Below are 17560 nucleotides of genomic sequence, written 5' to 3' on the forward strand. Positions count from 1 at the left end.
CATACCTATGATGGAAGGCATCAAGTGAACCAGTAGGAATTGCGTGATAATTTGCAACAGTTACCCAGGTGTGTACTGAGGATCAGAACATGGATAAGCAATCAGACAGACTCTACCCAGGAGCCTGGACCTGATCAGGAATGTGTCATAATTCAAATTTACTTAAGGACAGCGAAATGGTCAAAGGTTCCTCTGATTCAGATTGAAGACTGCTTCCTGCCTTTACATCCCCCATCCAATCAGAGCTGCCACCCATGCAGCGCAGAGACATTCAGAAGGAAAGTGTGCAGTTCAGTGCTTGAATTTCATTTGATGTTTACATATCTGCACCTCCCAGACTGAGGCCAAAGTCTATACACACCTTTAGGAAAATCCAGTACAAACAAACACTTCCACAAATCACAATGCACAGTTCTAGACAGAACTTTTTTTTCCCACTCCAGAAAATGAATATGATGGGCCTGGGCGTCAAAGAGCGCAGTGACATTTGGGAGATATCAGCAAGAAGAAGGGACGAGTACTTTGATGTGTTTGTTGTGAAAGGTTGGAGTTGTATACAGTGATCTGTATCCGGATCTGTGTCTCTGATCTGTGTACAATCTGTGTCAGGAGAACCTGTTTGGTCACATTCTCACTGAGTGACAAGTCTCCTAAAGTGACAGTTTCGTAACCTGCTCTGTGTGTGTCTCTGTTTAAAAACCTGCGGCAGGAAGGCAGCTGAGTGAACCATTGGTTTGCTGGCGGACGCTTCCTCAGCAGGATTGATGTGAAGAGGTGTCCAGCGCTGCCGAGACAGATTCTCCTCAAACTCACACCGCTTGATGTCTGCAGCGGGGGAAGAAAACCTGACTGGAACCCAGAGAACCACTAGACTGTGAGTCAGTTCAATTTTGGAAAATATTTCAGCTTCTTTTATAAGGACTTGAGAAAAAAAACCGGATTTTAAATCTCCTTTAAAAAAAATCATGAAAGCGTCACGAGTCTTTCCAGTTTACAATTCTGCAAGTTGTCACAAGGGCTTGAAGCGACCTTTCAACTTTCTGCGATATAAAAAATAACATCACATGAAGTTAGGAGTCTAGTGCATGAAAATTATCATTTTATTTAAATTTTACAGCTTGTCTGTTCTTGCGTATGGTTGAGCCTTTTCGATATATTGTAAATTGATATCAAAGTCTTTGTCCTTATTCCTGTATCAGATTTATTCCCAGTCTTTTAACTTTTACATCTTTATGCTTGTTTTGTTTCCGAGTTAATCTCCTGCTGGGATATTGAGTTACTTAATACACCTGGAGGTTGTGTGAACAGCGCGGCTGGAGAATTACGTGCATTTAGTCAGTGTGCCAGAATTAAAGTCAGTGATTCAGGGAATACACTCAGCTCAGCAAAACCTACAGTAGCAAAGGAGGAAATTTGATCTTTATAATCTGGGTGGTGGCGAGTGATATTGCTCTTTGTGTATGTCTGAGGTGGCAGCTGAGAAAGCAGCACTATTAATTTATTTCCTAATTTTCTCCACTTCACTCCTCATCTCAAGGTGCTGCCTCTGGTTAGCGGACAGTTCCATTCACAGCAAAAACCATTCAGTGGCTCATTCAACGGGACAAACGCGGGTTAATCAAAGAAAGATTAATCAAAGATTTATTAAGGGAAAATCATGTTTAACTAACCTGTTGGAGTTTTTTCAGGAGGTAATAGAGAGGGTTGATGAGGGCAGTGCAGTTGATGTGGTTTACATAGACCTCCAAAAGGCATTTGATACAGTGTCGCACAACCGCCTTGTGAGCAAAGTTATAGCTCATGGAATAAACGGGACAGTAGCAACATGGATACCGAATTGGCTGAGTGACAGGATACAAAGAGTAGTGGTTAATAGATGTTTTTCATACCGGAGGAAGGTTTGTAGTGAAGTTCCCCAGGGATCTGTGTTGGGACCCTTGCTTTTCCTGATATATATTAATGAGCTAGACCCTTGGTGTACAGGGCACAATTTCAAAGTTGGTTGATATGAAACTTGGAAGGATTGTGAACTGTGAGGAAGATTGTGTAGAACTTCAAAAGGACATAGACAAGTTGGTGGAATGGGCGGACAGGTGGCAGATGAAGTTCAATGCGGAGAAATGTGAAGTGATACATTTTGATAGGAAGAACATGGAGAGAGAGACAATATAAAATAAAGGGTGCCATTCTAAAGGAGCAGAGCAGAGAGCAGAGCAGTGCAGGAGCAGAGAGACCTGGGTGTAAATGTGCATTGAAGGTGGCAGGACAAGTTGAGAGAGCAGTTAATAAAGTATACAGTATCCTGGGCTTTATTAATAGGGGCATAGAATACAAGAACAAGGAAGTTATGTTGAACTTGTATAAGACACTAGTTCGGCCTCAGCTGGAGTATTGCATCCAGTTCTGGGCGCCACACTTTAGGAAGGATGTGAAGGCATTAGAGAGAATACAGAAAAGATTTGCAAGAATGGTTCCAGGGATGAGGAACTTCAGTTATGAAGATAAATTGGAGAAGTTAGGAACGTTTTCCTTGGAGAAGGGCGGGCTGAGAGGTGATTTGATAGAGGTGTTCAAAATCATGAGGGGTCTGGGCTGAGTAGATAGAGAGAAACTGTTCCCACTCGTGAACGGTTCGAGAATGAGAGGGCACAGATTTAAAGTAATTAGTCATAGAAGCAAAAGCAACATGAGGAAAAACTTTTTCATGCAGCAAGTGGTTAAGATCTGGAATGTGCTGCCTGAGAAGGTGATGGAGGCAGGTTCAATTGAAGCATTCAAAAGGGAATTAGCCTATTATATGTAAAGGAAGAATGTACAGGGTTATAGGGAGAAGGCAGGGGAGTGGCATGAGGTGAAATGCTCATTCAGAGAGTCTGTGCGGATACGATGGGCCGAATGGCCTCCTTCTGTGCTGTAACAATTCTGTGATTATTTAAAAATTAATTGTTGGGATTCGAGTGGCCCAGTCGAGCTTGCAATTTATTGTCCGTCCCCAGTTGCCCTTGAGACAGTGGTGGTGAGTCTTCTTCTTGGACCCTGTTTCAGTCCATGTGGTGAAGGTGTCCTCACAATGCTGTTAGGATTATACTGTGTAGTGGTTTGATTCAACTTGCCAAGGCTCCTTCGATAGCACCTTCCAAACCCACTACCGCTGCCACCTAGAAGGGCAAGGGCAGCAGACTCATGGAAGCACCGCCACCCCTTCAAGTCACATACCATCCTGACTTAGAAATATATCGCTGTTCCTTCCACTGTAGCTGGGTCAAAATCCTGGAATTCCCTCCCTAACAGCACTGTGGGTGTACCTACACCACATGGGCTCATGGACTGAAGCAGTTAAATAAGGCAGCTCACCACCACTTTCTCAAGGGCAATTAGGGATAGACAATAAATGCCAGCCCTGCCAGCAATGCTCACGAGAATGAATGAAGAAAACCTTTCTACTGAGTCAGCTACTGTCCTTGACTGACGTCCCCTCACAGGAGAGCGAACCCTTGCCCATGTCCTCTCCTCCCAGTGCACCAGTGCTAAACCCTACTGTATGGCTACAATTGTAGGTTCAGCTAAGAGCAAGGGCCAGGGTTCAAACCAAGAACTTTCTGGTCTGTGTGGTTCTGAACCGTACCGAGCATTGCATGTACCGAGAGAACGGCCCAAGATGGTGCCTTTAAAAACATTGACAACTGTTTTTGAGATTACCCCAAATGGCTGACGTGATCAGTCTTCGGAGCTTCGGAACCTGACTACGTGTGGTGGGATCGGGTCGGGTCGTTCTTCCGGGTCAGGCTGGGTCCGGGTCGGGCCAGGTCTGGGTTGGGCCGGGTTGGATACCACAGTACTCCACAGACTCCGAGTCTGCGCAGTGAGCGAGTGAGCGTCTCTATGACGTCATCACACTCATGCTGCAGCAGTGCAGCTTCCTTCCATTCCATCTATCCAAAAGTGGTAAGTACAGTGAGTGCACTATGGTCAAGTCGGGTGCAGGTCGTGTCGGGCATGGGTCAGGTCGGACGCGGGAAAAAATGGAAGGACTCAGGCCGCTAAGGGATCGGGTTGGGTTTTTTTTTAACAGACCTTTACTCTATTGAACTGGATGGTATTGGCCAAGGCACTATAATTTACCTCAGCACTATGTGGGTTGGGAAGGAGGAAAATCAGCCACAGATTCTGCTCTCAATTGTGACCCCTGCTGGAAGTGTGGACATTGAAGCGAGGACAGGAATAAGTTTGACTGTGATGCCCCTTGTGGTGGAATATCTTCCTAACACTCACTGTCCAGGCTCACACATGACTAATGGACACTCAGGTGAGGCAGAGCAGGTAATGGACATCAAAGACTCAACCTTCAGGAAAGGAGAAAATTAGAAAAAAGTATATGAGGTCCTGTTATTAAATGTAGAATAATGATTAGAAAATAATGTATTGAAGACAGCAATATCATTGATAGGCGGTCCAGTGACATCATAAAAGGCCAGAATAAAACTGTACCAGATTATAAATGTCATGCGAACCTTGATATTAGGTTACACCCTTGTAATTGCTCCCTTCTGTTTGCCATTATGTCCAATATATTTTGCAGAGTTCAGATTGAGATTGTTTTCTGGCTGCATTTCTGCCTTTAGAAGCTAGGTGTGGTAAGGAAAATGCCAATAAGCTTTGTATTTCAGTGTTATTTTTGAGTTAACTGTTGAGATTTTGTAGCAATCCCTCAATGTAAGCTTTGTCACACTGAAACCCCACAACTTATTTGAAGAAATGCTTCACTTCTAACTTGAAAACAGTAAATAGGGTAATGAAATTAAAAAAACCACAACAGAATGAATTGAAGACAGGGAATCTTGGGGTTTAAGTTCATTTGGTAAAAAGTGAATTCTTCCTTTAAAGGAAAGGCTTATGTAATGTACCTGCTTTATATACTTCAATCAGTTATAAACTGTTGGACTCTGCTCTTGCAACTTTTGATGTGGTTTAAGCCTTCTCCATTAGAACACGGGCTATTGTGCAAAGAAAACCACATCAGGATCAAATGTGGAACAGCCCAAGACAGTTTCTAGTGCAAGAGTAATCACTGACCAAACAATTCTGCTTTTCAGACTGTTAACTTCCTTACACGCACACATCAAGCCATTAGATTCATGGATTTTAGATTAAGACTTACGGACGTACGAATTAGAAGCAGAAGTAGGCCATTCGGCCCCTCAAGCCTGCTCCACCATTCAATAAGATCATGGCTGATCTGTTTGTGTCTCGAATTCCACACTCCCATCTACCCCTGATAACCTTTTATTCCCTTGTCTAACAAGAATCTATCTACCTCCGCCTTAAAAATATTCAATGACCCCACCTCCACCACCTTCTGAGGCAGAGAGTTCCAAAGTCGCACAACCCTCGAAGAGAAAATATTTCTCCTCATCTCTGTCCTAAAAGGGTGACTCCGAATTTTAAAATCGTGCCCCTAGTTCTGGACTCACTTGCATTTAGGTGGCACCTTTCAGGATGTCTGAGATCAACAACCAGTTAATCTGTTTTTGGGACATTGGTTGAGAAATAAGCATTTGCATGGGGATTCCCCTAGCTTGCTGCTGTTCTTCAGATAATGCCACGGAATTTTTTATGCCCATTTGAACAGCTGGATGTGGCTTTGGTTTAATACCTCATCGGAAAAACAATACCTCTGAGCGTGTGGCCCTTCCTCAGTACTGCACTGAAGTGTCGGCTTAGATTATTCATTTCTATCCATAATGGGGCTATGGGGCTCGAGCCTTTTGACTCAGTGGCAAGAATGCTACCAACTGAGCTAAGCTGTCACTTCTGAAAAGCCATACAGCAATTCAAAATGGAACTTGGCTTGTATTATATAAATTTTATACGCTTTGCTAGAGGATTTATTTTCTGAATGCTTAATGTACTTTTATGACATTTAATAAATAGATTACTATCTCCATTACAAAGGTGGATCAATGAACGTATAAAGCATTTTAACACCGACATAGCAAACAGTAATATTTTGCCCAGCATATGTCTCATTTCACACTTGCCATAGTCTGTGCAGCATGTGATAGGAATCCTTCTTACAAGTCTTCAGTGAATGCCAGTTAATTGTTGAGAACAATTTTGTAGTTTTATTGAGTCCTATTAGCGGTGGAAGCAGATGTTCAGGAGTATACTGAATGGATAAGAATTCAAGAGAAGCAAAACATTGGGGCTGGATTTTAAGAGCCTGCCATTGATCTCGGTGGCCAGCTCAGAAAATGGCGGCCCACATGCGCAGGCTGCATGCCAAAGAGCCGCCGCGATCTCCTGCGCGCTGGCTCATTTAAATAGCCCCCCACCTCCCACTCTACCCAATCACGTGGAGGGGGCAGGCTGTCCATCTCCGGCAATGTCGTCAGCTGCCTGTGTGCAGGCGCTGGCGCCAGTTTTGAAGGCAGCCAACCCTGCCAGTCAATTTTAATTTTAATGCCCTTTTCCCACCCCCCCCCCCCCCATAATAATTACATTAACTATTTGGCCTATCCCCCTCAAAAGCATTTACCTTTTACATCGGACCTACGCCCCCCAGACTGCACAAAGTTTAAAGTTCATCCCTTCCCACCATCCCCTACACCCATTATGTTTATTTGACCCCTCCACCCCCCCCACCCACACTGAAAAGTTTACATCCTCCTCCCCCCCCTCCGACCAGTGTCACGCCGACTTTCCCTGGACAGTGAATTGAAGGCGTGGGAGTGCTGGCCGCTGCGCCGAAGATCGTGGAGGGCCCGGAAGATTTAAGGTAAATTGATTTAAATTTATGCATGTCAGTAATTTAAATATTTAAATCCAGATCCCGTTGCCCAGCGAGGGGGGGGGCCGCCACGGAGCCTCGCCACCGCCGGGAGGATCGGACCGGACCCTCCTGGCATCGGCCTCCATGACGGACTGCTGCCGGACCCATATTCCAGCTTCCCTACCGCAGAGCCCGATGTTGTGGGCTTGGTAAAATCCAGCCTATTGCTTCTGTGTAGCACTCTTGTCTCTTAATCAGAAGGTTGTTGGTTCAAATCCCCTCCAGAGACTTGAGCATAAAATGTAGGCTGGCACTGAACTGCTTTACTGCTGGAGTGCTGCATTGTCAGAGATTCCTACTTTTGGATGAGATGTTAAACCGAGGCCCCATTTGTCTCTCCAATAGATTCCATGACATAGTTTTGAATAAAAGCGGAGTGTTCTCCCTGGTGTACTGGTCAATATTTACTCTTCAACCAATATAGAATCATAGAGTGGTTACAGCACTGAAGGAGGCCATTTGGCCCATCGTCTCTCTGCTTGCCCACTGCAAGAGCAACTCACCTAGTCCCACTCCACTGCCTTTTCCCCATAGCCCTGCAGTTTTTTTCTCCTCAGATAATTATCCGATTCCCTTTTGAAAACCATGATTGAATTAGCCTCCACCACCCTCACAGGCAGTGCATTCTAACCACTTGCTGTGTAAACAAAGTTTTCCCTCATGTCACCGTTGCTTCTTTTGTCAATGATCTTTAATCGATGTTCTCTGGTTCTCGATCCTTCCGCTAAAGGGAACAGTTCCTCCCTTTCTACTCTATCCAGACCCCTCATCATTTCGAACACCTCAATCAAATGACTCTTAATCTTCTCTTCTCCAAGGAGAACACCCCCAGCCTCTCCAATCTATTCAGTTAACTGAAGTTCCTCATCCCTGGAACTATTCTCGTGAACCCTTTCTGCATCCCCTCTAATGCCTTCACATCTTTCCTGAAGTGTAGTGCCCAGAATTAGACCCAATGCTCCAGTTGAGGCTGAACCAGTGTTTTATACAGGTTCATCATAACTTCCTTGCTTTTGTACTCTATGCCCCTATTTATAAAGTCCAGGACCCTGTATGCTTTAGTAACCACTTTCACAACCTGCCCTGCCACCTTGAATGATTTGTGCACATACACCCTGACATCCCTCTGCTCCTGCACCCACTTTAGAATTATACCCTTTAATTTATATTACTACACATTGTTCTTCCTACCAAAATGACTCACTTCACACTGCTCTGCATTAAATTTCATCCGCTACTTGTCTGCCCATTCCACTAGCCTATGTCCTTTTGAAGTTTATCACTATCCTCTTCACTGTTCACAATACTTCCAAGTTTTGTGTCATTAAATTGTGCCCTGTACACCCAAGTCTAGGTCATTATATATATCAAGAAAAGTAAGGATTCTGACACCGACCCGTGGGGAATCTCACTATATACCTTCCTCCAGTCCAAAAAAAACAACCGTTCACAACTACTCTGTTTCCTGTCACTCAGCCAATTTCATATCCATACTGCTGTTATACCTTTTATTCCACGGGCCTCAGCTTTACTGACAAGCCTGTTATGTGGCGTGTTATCAAATGCCTTTTGGAAGTCCATGTACACCACATCAGTTGCATTACTCTCATCAACCCTCTCTGTTACCTCATCAAAAATCTCAAGCAATTTAATTAAACACAATTTGCCCTTAACAAATCATGCTGACTTTCCTTAATGAATCCACATTTGTCCAAGTGACAATATCACAAAGACAAACAGTTTTCTAACTATTATCACATTGCTGTTTGTGTGCAAATTGGCATTACCACAGTGACTCCACTTCATTGACTGTAAAGAGCTTTAGAATGTCCTGAGGTCATGAAAGGTGCTATGCAAATATTTCTTTTGCTTCTTTAATTATTTTTTATTGTGTGTTGAGGGTAGAAAAACACAAAGATGCTGTATGATTATATTGTTCTAACCTATAGTTTGGTAGTGTGGATATTATGTAACAAAAGATACTAGCGTCACTAAATAGCACTAAAATGGAAATTAAAGCTTGGGGATAATGGAAGGAAAGAGAGAAATGCAACTTCAGCACAAAAGTATGATAACTGCTCCCCCTGATTGTTTAGTGAGTTTATTCAATGAGCCCCGGAGACCAGGCCAGTCCAGATTTAATTCCTGGCCCAAGCTGAGTGGGTTAATCTTAGCTAGGCCTGGAGTAGCAATTCTATAATAGACCTTAGTCCTGGATAAGGGAGTGGTATAAGGAGCCAGGGTTCCCAGTCCTGATTGCTGTCCATTGACCCCTTGCTGCAGCTGTTTGTGGGGACAGTATCAGCTTCAGCTATAATACTCTCAAGGTGTTCGCTTTGGTTCAGTAGTAGTATTCGCACGGATAATTTTAACACACGAAAACGTGTGGATTTAGGTCAGATAGTGAGTTAAAATGTTAAGAATCTGAAACAGGAACCCAACCCACCTCGAACCCGCCCACTTCCAATTTTAACAGAGTGGGATGATGGTGGGTGACCAATCCTCTCTCAGGATCATTGATCCCTTTCGAAGAGGCCAAGTGCCTCCATTTTAACAGTATTTCTGTTTATGTTGCTGTTTGCCTGGAAATTAGCATTACCACAGTGACTCCGCTTCATATGGAGTCGTGTTTCCTGGGCCATAAGTATCCTGGCTGGATCTATCGGGAAGTGCCTTTACAGTCAGGCTTGTGGGCAGGGAGGAGTCAGGCCTCCAGGCCCAATGAGCTAACCTGTAAACATCAGCCCCATTCACCTCCGCGGTTTCTCCCCAAACTCCCCCATCGCAGCCCTGCTCCTGCAAACACTGATTCTGCAATGTGATCATCAACCTCCCCCTCGGCATTCGCTGCTCCGTCCCACCTGCCATGATCAACAACTGCTCTCCTTCCTCCCCCCGCACCGCTCCCCCCACCACCCCAGCCCCAGCAATCACCGCACCCCCCCCCCCCCTCCCCCACCGCCACGATCACCGGCTCCCCTGCCGCGATCACTGACCCTTCCTATGATCACAGATTCCCCAAGCTTGATTTTATGGGCCCCACTGAGGCAGACAGAGGCTGGGGTGGGGGGTGATATGGAGAATTGTGACGGGTGGAGGGCGCGCCACCTCCCATCGCCAAACGATCTTACCGGGGGAGGGATAGGCTAACAACGGCTTTCCTGCCCAGAGACCAATTGAGCCCTTAAGTGGCCCATTAATGGGCAATTAAGGGTCTCTTCCCTCCTCTGCTGGGATCTTACCAGCAGCGAGGGTGTCTCCGCCACATGGGGAGTGCGCCTTGTAACATGAGGCGCCCTTCCTGTGGACTTGGGGGTGGGTCCCTCTTCCGTGGGCAATCTGTGGCCAACAGAGGATTCCCGCAAGGAACCATTTTACCCCTTGAAGGCACCCCTTCCCCTAGACTATACAAACACCACCCCACCACCCCCTCTCTGGGGCCTTCCGGACTGGCCCCGGCAACCCCAACTTCACTTACCTGAGTTCCGGGTTCCAGTGCTGGACCTGTATCCAATGCCTCTGCAGTACCAGCCCCTGGTGGCACTGACTATACTTCCAAACTGCTGGCCCTCCAATTAGCTGGCAGCTCCGGGAGGCAGGATCCCCGGTTTTAAAGGGATGGGGATCCCGGGATCCTGGCGCGGGACACAATGGAGGATCGCTCTGGGGGGGCACGGAAAGGCTGAGGTGGGGTTCCCCCCATCTTTTTGACCCAGCGCCGGGAGCTCTGCCTCCGATACAAACCCCAGCCTCCAAAATATCTCTCCAAACCCGGGATCACTTCTCACTTCCTAAACTACACTGTCCCCAACCACTGCCTTGTAGTCTCCATCCTGAGTAGCATAAAACCGACCTGCTCCTGTGGTTTCCCCTGCAGCGTTCTCCACCCGACAGGGAGACAAGCCTGCCCATCAGGCTGGCTTCCAGGCAGGGAACTTGTTGAAAAAAAAACACTTTGTGCAATGAAAACTCTACGGCGTTTCAGAATTCCCCTTCAGCTCTGTCCCCACATTTTGGAAGACCCACCTCAGTAAATATCGGGACCCTTACCTGTGAGTCAGAAGTTTGTCAGTTGAAGTCTCACTCCAGAGACTTGAGCAAAAAATCCAGTCTGAGATTTCAGTGCAACAAGAAGTTTCATTTATACAGCGCCTTCAATAAAGTCAAACGTCCCATGGTGCTTCACCAGAGTTTAATCAGACAAAAATTGACCCTGATCTAATGAAGGAGACATTAGTACAGGTGACCAAAAGCTTGGCAAAGAGATAGAATTTAAGGAGTGTCCTAAAGGAGGCGAAAGAGGCGGAGATGTTTAAGGAGGGAATGCCAGAGTTTGGGGCTGAGACAGTGAAAAACAAGGCTACCAATGGTGGAGTGAAGGTAGTCGGGGACAAGAGGCCAGAATTGGAGGAACACAATGATCTCAGAGGGTTGTAGGGCTGGAGTAGGTTTAAGACTGCAGTAGTGAGGAAGTGCATGACATTATTTGAAGAACAGGGTGTTCTTTCAGTGTCTGGGCCAATACTCACCCCTCAAATGTCAGAAACAGATTATCTGATCATTGTTATTTGAGGGACTTTGCTATGTGCAAGTTGGCTACTGTGTTTCCTTACATTAGAACAATGGCTATATTTCATTGGCTGAAAAATGCTATGTTTTTTCCCCCCAAAATTTACTTTATTCATAAAAATCTGTAAAAAAAAAAAAAAAATGCATTACAAAACAGTTCAAAGCAGCACCAAGTTGACATTCCAAGAAGTGCAAAGGAAATCAGTTTCCTTCGAAACAGGAGTGAGTTGCCTCACAACCCTTCCATTCCATTTTACATGCCACATACATTTTACAGCAAACCCATATTTGATGTATACAGCTCGAGGGGTTTCCCAAAGGTCCAGCCCCTCAGTTCACTATGGCAGGAGGACCTCACACTGTGGTCTTTCCCCGTTGAGCCTTTGCAGCGGCTGCCCCAAGCTTTAGTGCGTCCCTCAGCACGTAGTCCTAGACCTTGGAATGTGCCAGTCTGCAACACTCAGTCGTGGACAACTCTGCGCTGGAAGACCAGCAAGTTTCGGGCAGACCAAAGAGTGTCTTCCACCGAGTTGATGGTCCTCCAGCAGCAGCTGATGTTTATCTCGGTGTGCGTCCCTGGGAACAGTTTATAGAGCACAGACTCCTGTGTTACAGAGCTGCTTGGGATGAACTTTGACAAAAACCACTGCATCACTTTCCACACCTGCTTTGCAAAGACGCATTCCAGAAGGAGGTGGGCAACTGTCTCTTCCCCACCGCAGCCACCTCAAGGGCAGTGTGTGGAGGGGGCGAGACTCCGGGCCTGCAGGAAGGATCTGAAGGGGGGGTGGTGCCTTCTCACCACCAGCCAAGCTACGTCTTGGTGCTTATTTGAAAGTTCTGGTGATCAGCCATTCTGTCAAATGACTTTGGCAGTCTGCTCGGGGAATCATTCGACAGGATCCACCATCTCCTTTTCCCGTAGGGCCTTGAGGACATACCGTGCAGACCACTGCCTGATGGATTGGTGGTCAAAGGTGTTTTTCTGCACAAACTTTTCCACGAAGGATAGGTGGTATGGCACGGTCCGACTGGATGGAGCGTTGCGTGGCAATGAGGCCAGATGCATCCTTCGCAACACCGGGGACAGATAGAACCTCAGCACGTAGTGACACTTGGTGTTTGCATACTGGGGCTGTATGCACAGCTTGATGCAGCCGCACACAACGGTGGTCATCAGGATGAGGGCAACGTTGGGTACATTTTTCCCGCCCTTATCTAGAGGTTTGAACAACATGTCCCTCTGGACACGGTCCATTTTGGATCTCCAGATAAAGTGGAAAATGGCTCGGGTGACTGCCACAGCACAGGAGTGGGGTATGGGCCAGCCCTGCGCCACATCGAGCAACAACGTGAGCGCCTCGCACCTGATGACCAGGTTCTTACCCACACTGGAGAGAGATCGCTGCTCCCACATGCTCAGTTTCTGGTGTACTCTGGCTACTCGCTCCTTCCAGGTTTTGGTGCACGCCCCGACCCTTCCGAACCATATTCCCAGCACCTTCAGGTAGTCTGACCTGATGGTGAAGGGGACAAAGGATTGATCAGCCCAGTTCCCAAAGAACATGGCCTCACTCTTGCCGTGGTTAACTTTGGCTCCCGAGGCCAGTTCAAACTGGTTGCAGATGCTCATCAGTCTGCGAACGGACAGTGGATCCGAGCAGAAGATGGCGACGTCATCCATGTACAGGGAGGTTTTAACCTGAGTGCCTCCGCTGCCTGGGATTGTCACCCCTCCAATGCTTGCATCCTTCCTAATGGACTCAGCAAAAGGTTCGATACAGCAAACAAACAAGACAGGGGAGAGAGGACAGCCCTGTCTGACTCTAGATTGGATCAGGAAACTCTCTGAATCCCACCCATTGATTGAGACTGCGCTACTGATGTTTGTGTAGAGCAGTTGGATTCAATTGCGGATTCCCTCCCCAAACTGCATTTTGGAAAGCACGTCCATCATGTAGGTGTACGATATCCTGTCAAAAGCCTTCTCCAGGTCCAAGCTGATGAGATAGGTGTCCACCCTCCTGTCGTATCCCTGAGTAGAGCGAGACTGTCAGAGATCTTCCTGCCGGGTACAGTGCAGGTCTGGTCAGGGTGAATCACCAACTCCAGAGCAGACTTGACCCGACTGGCGATGACTTTGGACAGAATCTTGTAGTCAATATTAAGCAGTGAGATGGGCCGCCAATTTCTGATTTCCGCCCTCTTCCCCCTTCCGCTTGTAGATGAGGGTGATGATGCCTTTCCTCATGGATTCTGACATGCTGCCGGCTAGAAGCATACTCTCGTATACTTCCAGCAGGTCTGGGCCAATCCAGTCCCACTGAGCCAAATAGAACTCGACCGGTAGCCGTCACTTCCGGGAGTTTTACTCGTCTCGAAGGACCTGACTGCATTTGTCAGCTCATCCAGAGTTAGCGGTTTGTCCAGACTTTCCCGCATGCTGTCATCTAAGACCTCTGTGATAGATGACAGGAAGGACTGGGAGGTCGTACAGCCCAGCATAAAAGGATTTGCTGATCCTTAGTATGTCGGACCGCGAAGATGTTACCGAGCTGTTCTCTTCCTTCAGGCTGCTGATCACAGAGCTCTCTGTGTGTGTGCCTATTGGAAGAAGAAATGCAAGCATATCTCAACCTGCTCAACGGAGCGGACTCTGGAGCGGAAGGTGATCTTGGAGGCCTCCTTGGCAAAGAGCGAGGCCTGCTGGCTCTTCACCTCTTGGAGATCCTCCTTGACCTTGACCCCCAATGACTGCAGCCGGAGCAGATTTTGCATTCTTTTCTGGAGTGGGGACATTTCCCTCTGTCGCTCTCTCGTCCTCTGAACACCTTTGGCAATAAAAAAAACTCAATGTTCTCCTTGATCACTTCCCACCAGTGGACTGGAGAATCAAAGAGGGGTTTCACGGTTCTCCAACCTTTGTAATCCCTTTTGAGCTCCTCAATGTTCTCTGTGGTTAGCAGTGTAGCATTGAGCTTCCATGTCGCCCTGCCAACCCGCTGGTTGTCCTGTAAGTGACAGTCGGTGAGTAAGAGGCAATGGTCGGAGAAGAGCACCGGCTTGACGTCAGTGGATCTGACCGTGACAGCACTGATCACAAACAGGAAGTCAATCCTGGAACGGGCAGACCTGTCCGATCTTGACCAGGTGTACCTACACTGCTCTCCGTCTGCAAGTTTTCTGAAGACGTCGTGCAGCTTGGCATCTTTTACTGTTTCCATTAGGAATCTGGACATAGCGTCCAGTTTGCTGTCGTCTCTGCTGGATCCTCCAGCTGCATCAATGATGCAGTTGAAGTCACCGCCTAGAATGACCAGCCTGGATGTCACCAGCAGCAGTGGGAGCTGCTGGAAGACGGGTCAGCCGCTTGCTGTATTGAACCGAGACATACACATTGATCAACCGGAGCAGAGCATTGTTGGACATTACATCTGCTACGAGATGGTGAAGTTGCCTCCCTGCAGCAAAATACCCAGGCTGGAGGAACGGGAATCATTACCCCCTGACCAGATCGATGAACCCTGGGACCACCATCGCAACCATTGCCTGTAGGTGCTGAAGTGTGGAATTCCACACCCCTGCAGAAATAGCCAGTCGGCTTTGACCTTGGCGAGGTAGTCCAAGGTAGAAACACATCGCGTAGTGGATTTAATGCTATGCACGTTAATCGAAGCAATCTTTATACCTATTTTAAAGTTGGGTGTTGCTTCCCACACCTTGCTAGTCCCAGTCCTTGGGTATTTTCCTGCATACCCATAGTCTACACAAGCTGTTTCACATTCGTTGGGCTCAGAAACCCCTCCCGGTTACTCATGGGGGTTTTGTTCCACTGGGAAGACATTGGGGGGTGCGGGGGGGGATTTTGTAGGCAGCAAGGCTTGGGCTGTCCTCTGCTAGTGGTGTCTCTCCCCTCTGTTCCTCCTCGAAGACATCACTGCTCCAGGCTTCCCAGAGCTGGAGTACGGCAGATGCTTCGTTGCTCTCGGTGTCCTGGAGCTGGGATGCGCTGGGCATCTCGCTGGGTTCAGCGCTTTGTGTTTGGGGCATGCTGGGCCCATCACAGCTTCCAGTGCCCTGGAGCTGGGGGGCTTTATCTTCCAGCTGCTTTGAGTTCTGCTTCTTTTGCAGGTGCCGCCGTTCCAGCCCTTCCTCATCCAATGAGGAGGAGGTGCCGTAGTCTGTCTCAGACGGTAGCCTCCTCTTACCACTGGTTTGGGTGGTGACCTGTTCCTTTTTTGGAGGTTTCTTCTTTGTGGTTTTCCTTTGTACCACTTGCCACTGACCAGCTTTTCCATCTGCCTCCTCCTCCATGGGTTCTGTCTGTGGAGGAGGGGTTTCCGAGCACGGGGTAGGTGTTAGGATGCTGGTTGCAGCTGCCTCCCCTTTCTTCTCCTTCTCAGGTAGACTTTCCTTGCTGCGGAGACGGTTGCTTGTCTCCTTCCCAGCACCAGGCGCGTTCACCATTCCTTCTCCCGGCCTTTCCTTGGATCTTGCCGCCTGAGCATAACTGAGGCAGTGTTTGGGGCAGGTTTTGTAGAGGTGGCCTGCCTCGCTGCACAGTTTGCAGCACTTACTCTGTTTACAGTCCTTTGTCTGATGGCCTTCCTTCTTGCAGTTTTTGCAGACAACTGTGCTGCCACGTGACCAGATTTGCCACAGGTGCGACAAACTCTGGGCTGCCCCACGTAGACCTATCATACCTGTGCCATCTCTTTGGTAGAGCTATCCAATTTGTTCCACACCCCTGCTCTTTCTGACACCCGTTCAGACAGTGCAATCCAGATCACAACTCGGTGTGTTTAAAAAAAAAAGGGTTTTCTCCATTCATATAATGATAGTAGCTGGCTTGGTCCTTTATAATTTGATTAAATACTGAGAATTTTTGCAATAATGCACATATAATTCATGCCAGTGAGTTTTCTGATTATTATTAGTAGTAAAGATACACTTTTTATGGAAATTTGAGGATGTCAAGATGAAGGATGTTCAAGCTGGGAATAGAACTCTTCTACTTTTGGTATCTCTTATCATTTCTAGATCAGGTATTGCACAGAATGATACAGGTAAAAGTCCATCTACTGAGCCTCAATAATATACCTGAACTTTAACGTCAAATGAGCACGTAATACATTAGTCAGCAGTGCAATATTTGCATTTATTGTACCAGCCATTCTTATGGCTGCAATGAGATGCTATAAGAGTTTAGTGCCAACTTGTCTAACACTTTCTATTCTGTGCTGGACCCAGGAACTGGACTGAGACCCTACAAACTTATTTCACCTCTAACTCTTGTGGTTACAGGAGAGCAGACTTTCGACCCATCGGTTCAGGGTGGGTTCATACCAGGGATGTTGGGAAAGGTATATTTGGAGAAAGCTGTATGTCAAAAGCAATGTAAGCATACTAAGTGATTTGAGCAACAAAGTGGGGTCAGGACCTGATCTTTCCCACTTTTAGTATACAGTAGATAGCTTGCAGGAAGTAATATGTGGCAGGTGATGATAAATGAGTGTGTGTCTTATGAATCTGACAGCACCTTGTTATGTAGGTGGTCCTCAGGAGATGTACTTTGGTGAGTTAAACTGTTAGTTGTGTGGACTCATTATGGTTGAATGTTGGTTGAATGGAGGTCCTAGTTAATGACCTGTTCAAACCCTGGAGGAATGCTGTGTTATTAGTGGGGAATGTGTTGCATGTTATTGTGATCTAGGAACATAGGAAGATAGGAACAGGAGTAGGCCATTCAGCCTCTCGAGCCTGTCCTGCCATTCAATGAGATCATGGCTGATCCGCGGCCTAACTCCATATACCTGCCTTTGGCCCATATCCCTTAATATCGTTAACAAAAATCTATCTATCTCCGATTTAAAATTAACAACTGTTCTAGCTTCAACTGCTGTTTGTGGGAGTGAGTTCCAAACCTCTACCACCCTTTGCGTGAAAAATTGCTTCCTAACATCGCTCCTGAACGGTCTGGTCCTAATTTTTGGACTATGCCCCCTGTTTTAGAATCTCCAACCAGTGGAAATAGTTTATCTTTATCTAGCCTGTCTCTTCCTGTTAATATCTTGAAGACTTCGATCAGATCACCCCTTAACCTTCTAAATTCTAGCGAAAACAGGCCTAATTTGTGCAATCTCTCCTCATATTGGTCTCCTT

General features: G+C 46.9%; 1 protein-coding gene across 8 annotated transcripts in view; it reads left to right on the top strand.

Annotated features, from left to right (window-relative positions):
* Positions 1-421: 421 nt before the first annotated feature.
* LOC137348063 (supervillin-like) overlaps positions 422-17560 on the top strand; it is a 162862-nt gene continuing 145723 nt past the window's right edge. For 6 of the 8 annotated variants that reach the window (XM_068013189.1, XM_068013193.1, XM_068013191.1 and 3 more), the window contains exon 1: positions 422-874. Coding sequence is in view for 1 of the 8 variants with exons in the window: in XM_068013197.1 (XP_067869298.1) it covers positions 822-874 (53 nt within the window). In the remaining 7 variants the exon portion in view is untranslated. The remainder of the gene's footprint in view (positions 875-17560) is intronic. The other 2 variants (XM_068013197.1, XM_068013199.1) reach the window with 2 other exon arrangements.

This window comes from Heterodontus francisci, chromosome 33 (genome assembly GCF_036365525.1).
Source record: "Heterodontus francisci isolate sHetFra1 chromosome 33, sHetFra1.hap1, whole genome shotgun sequence".
In the NCBI taxonomy this organism is placed as follows: Eukaryota; Metazoa; Chordata; class Chondrichthyes; order Heterodontiformes; family Heterodontidae; genus Heterodontus; species Heterodontus francisci.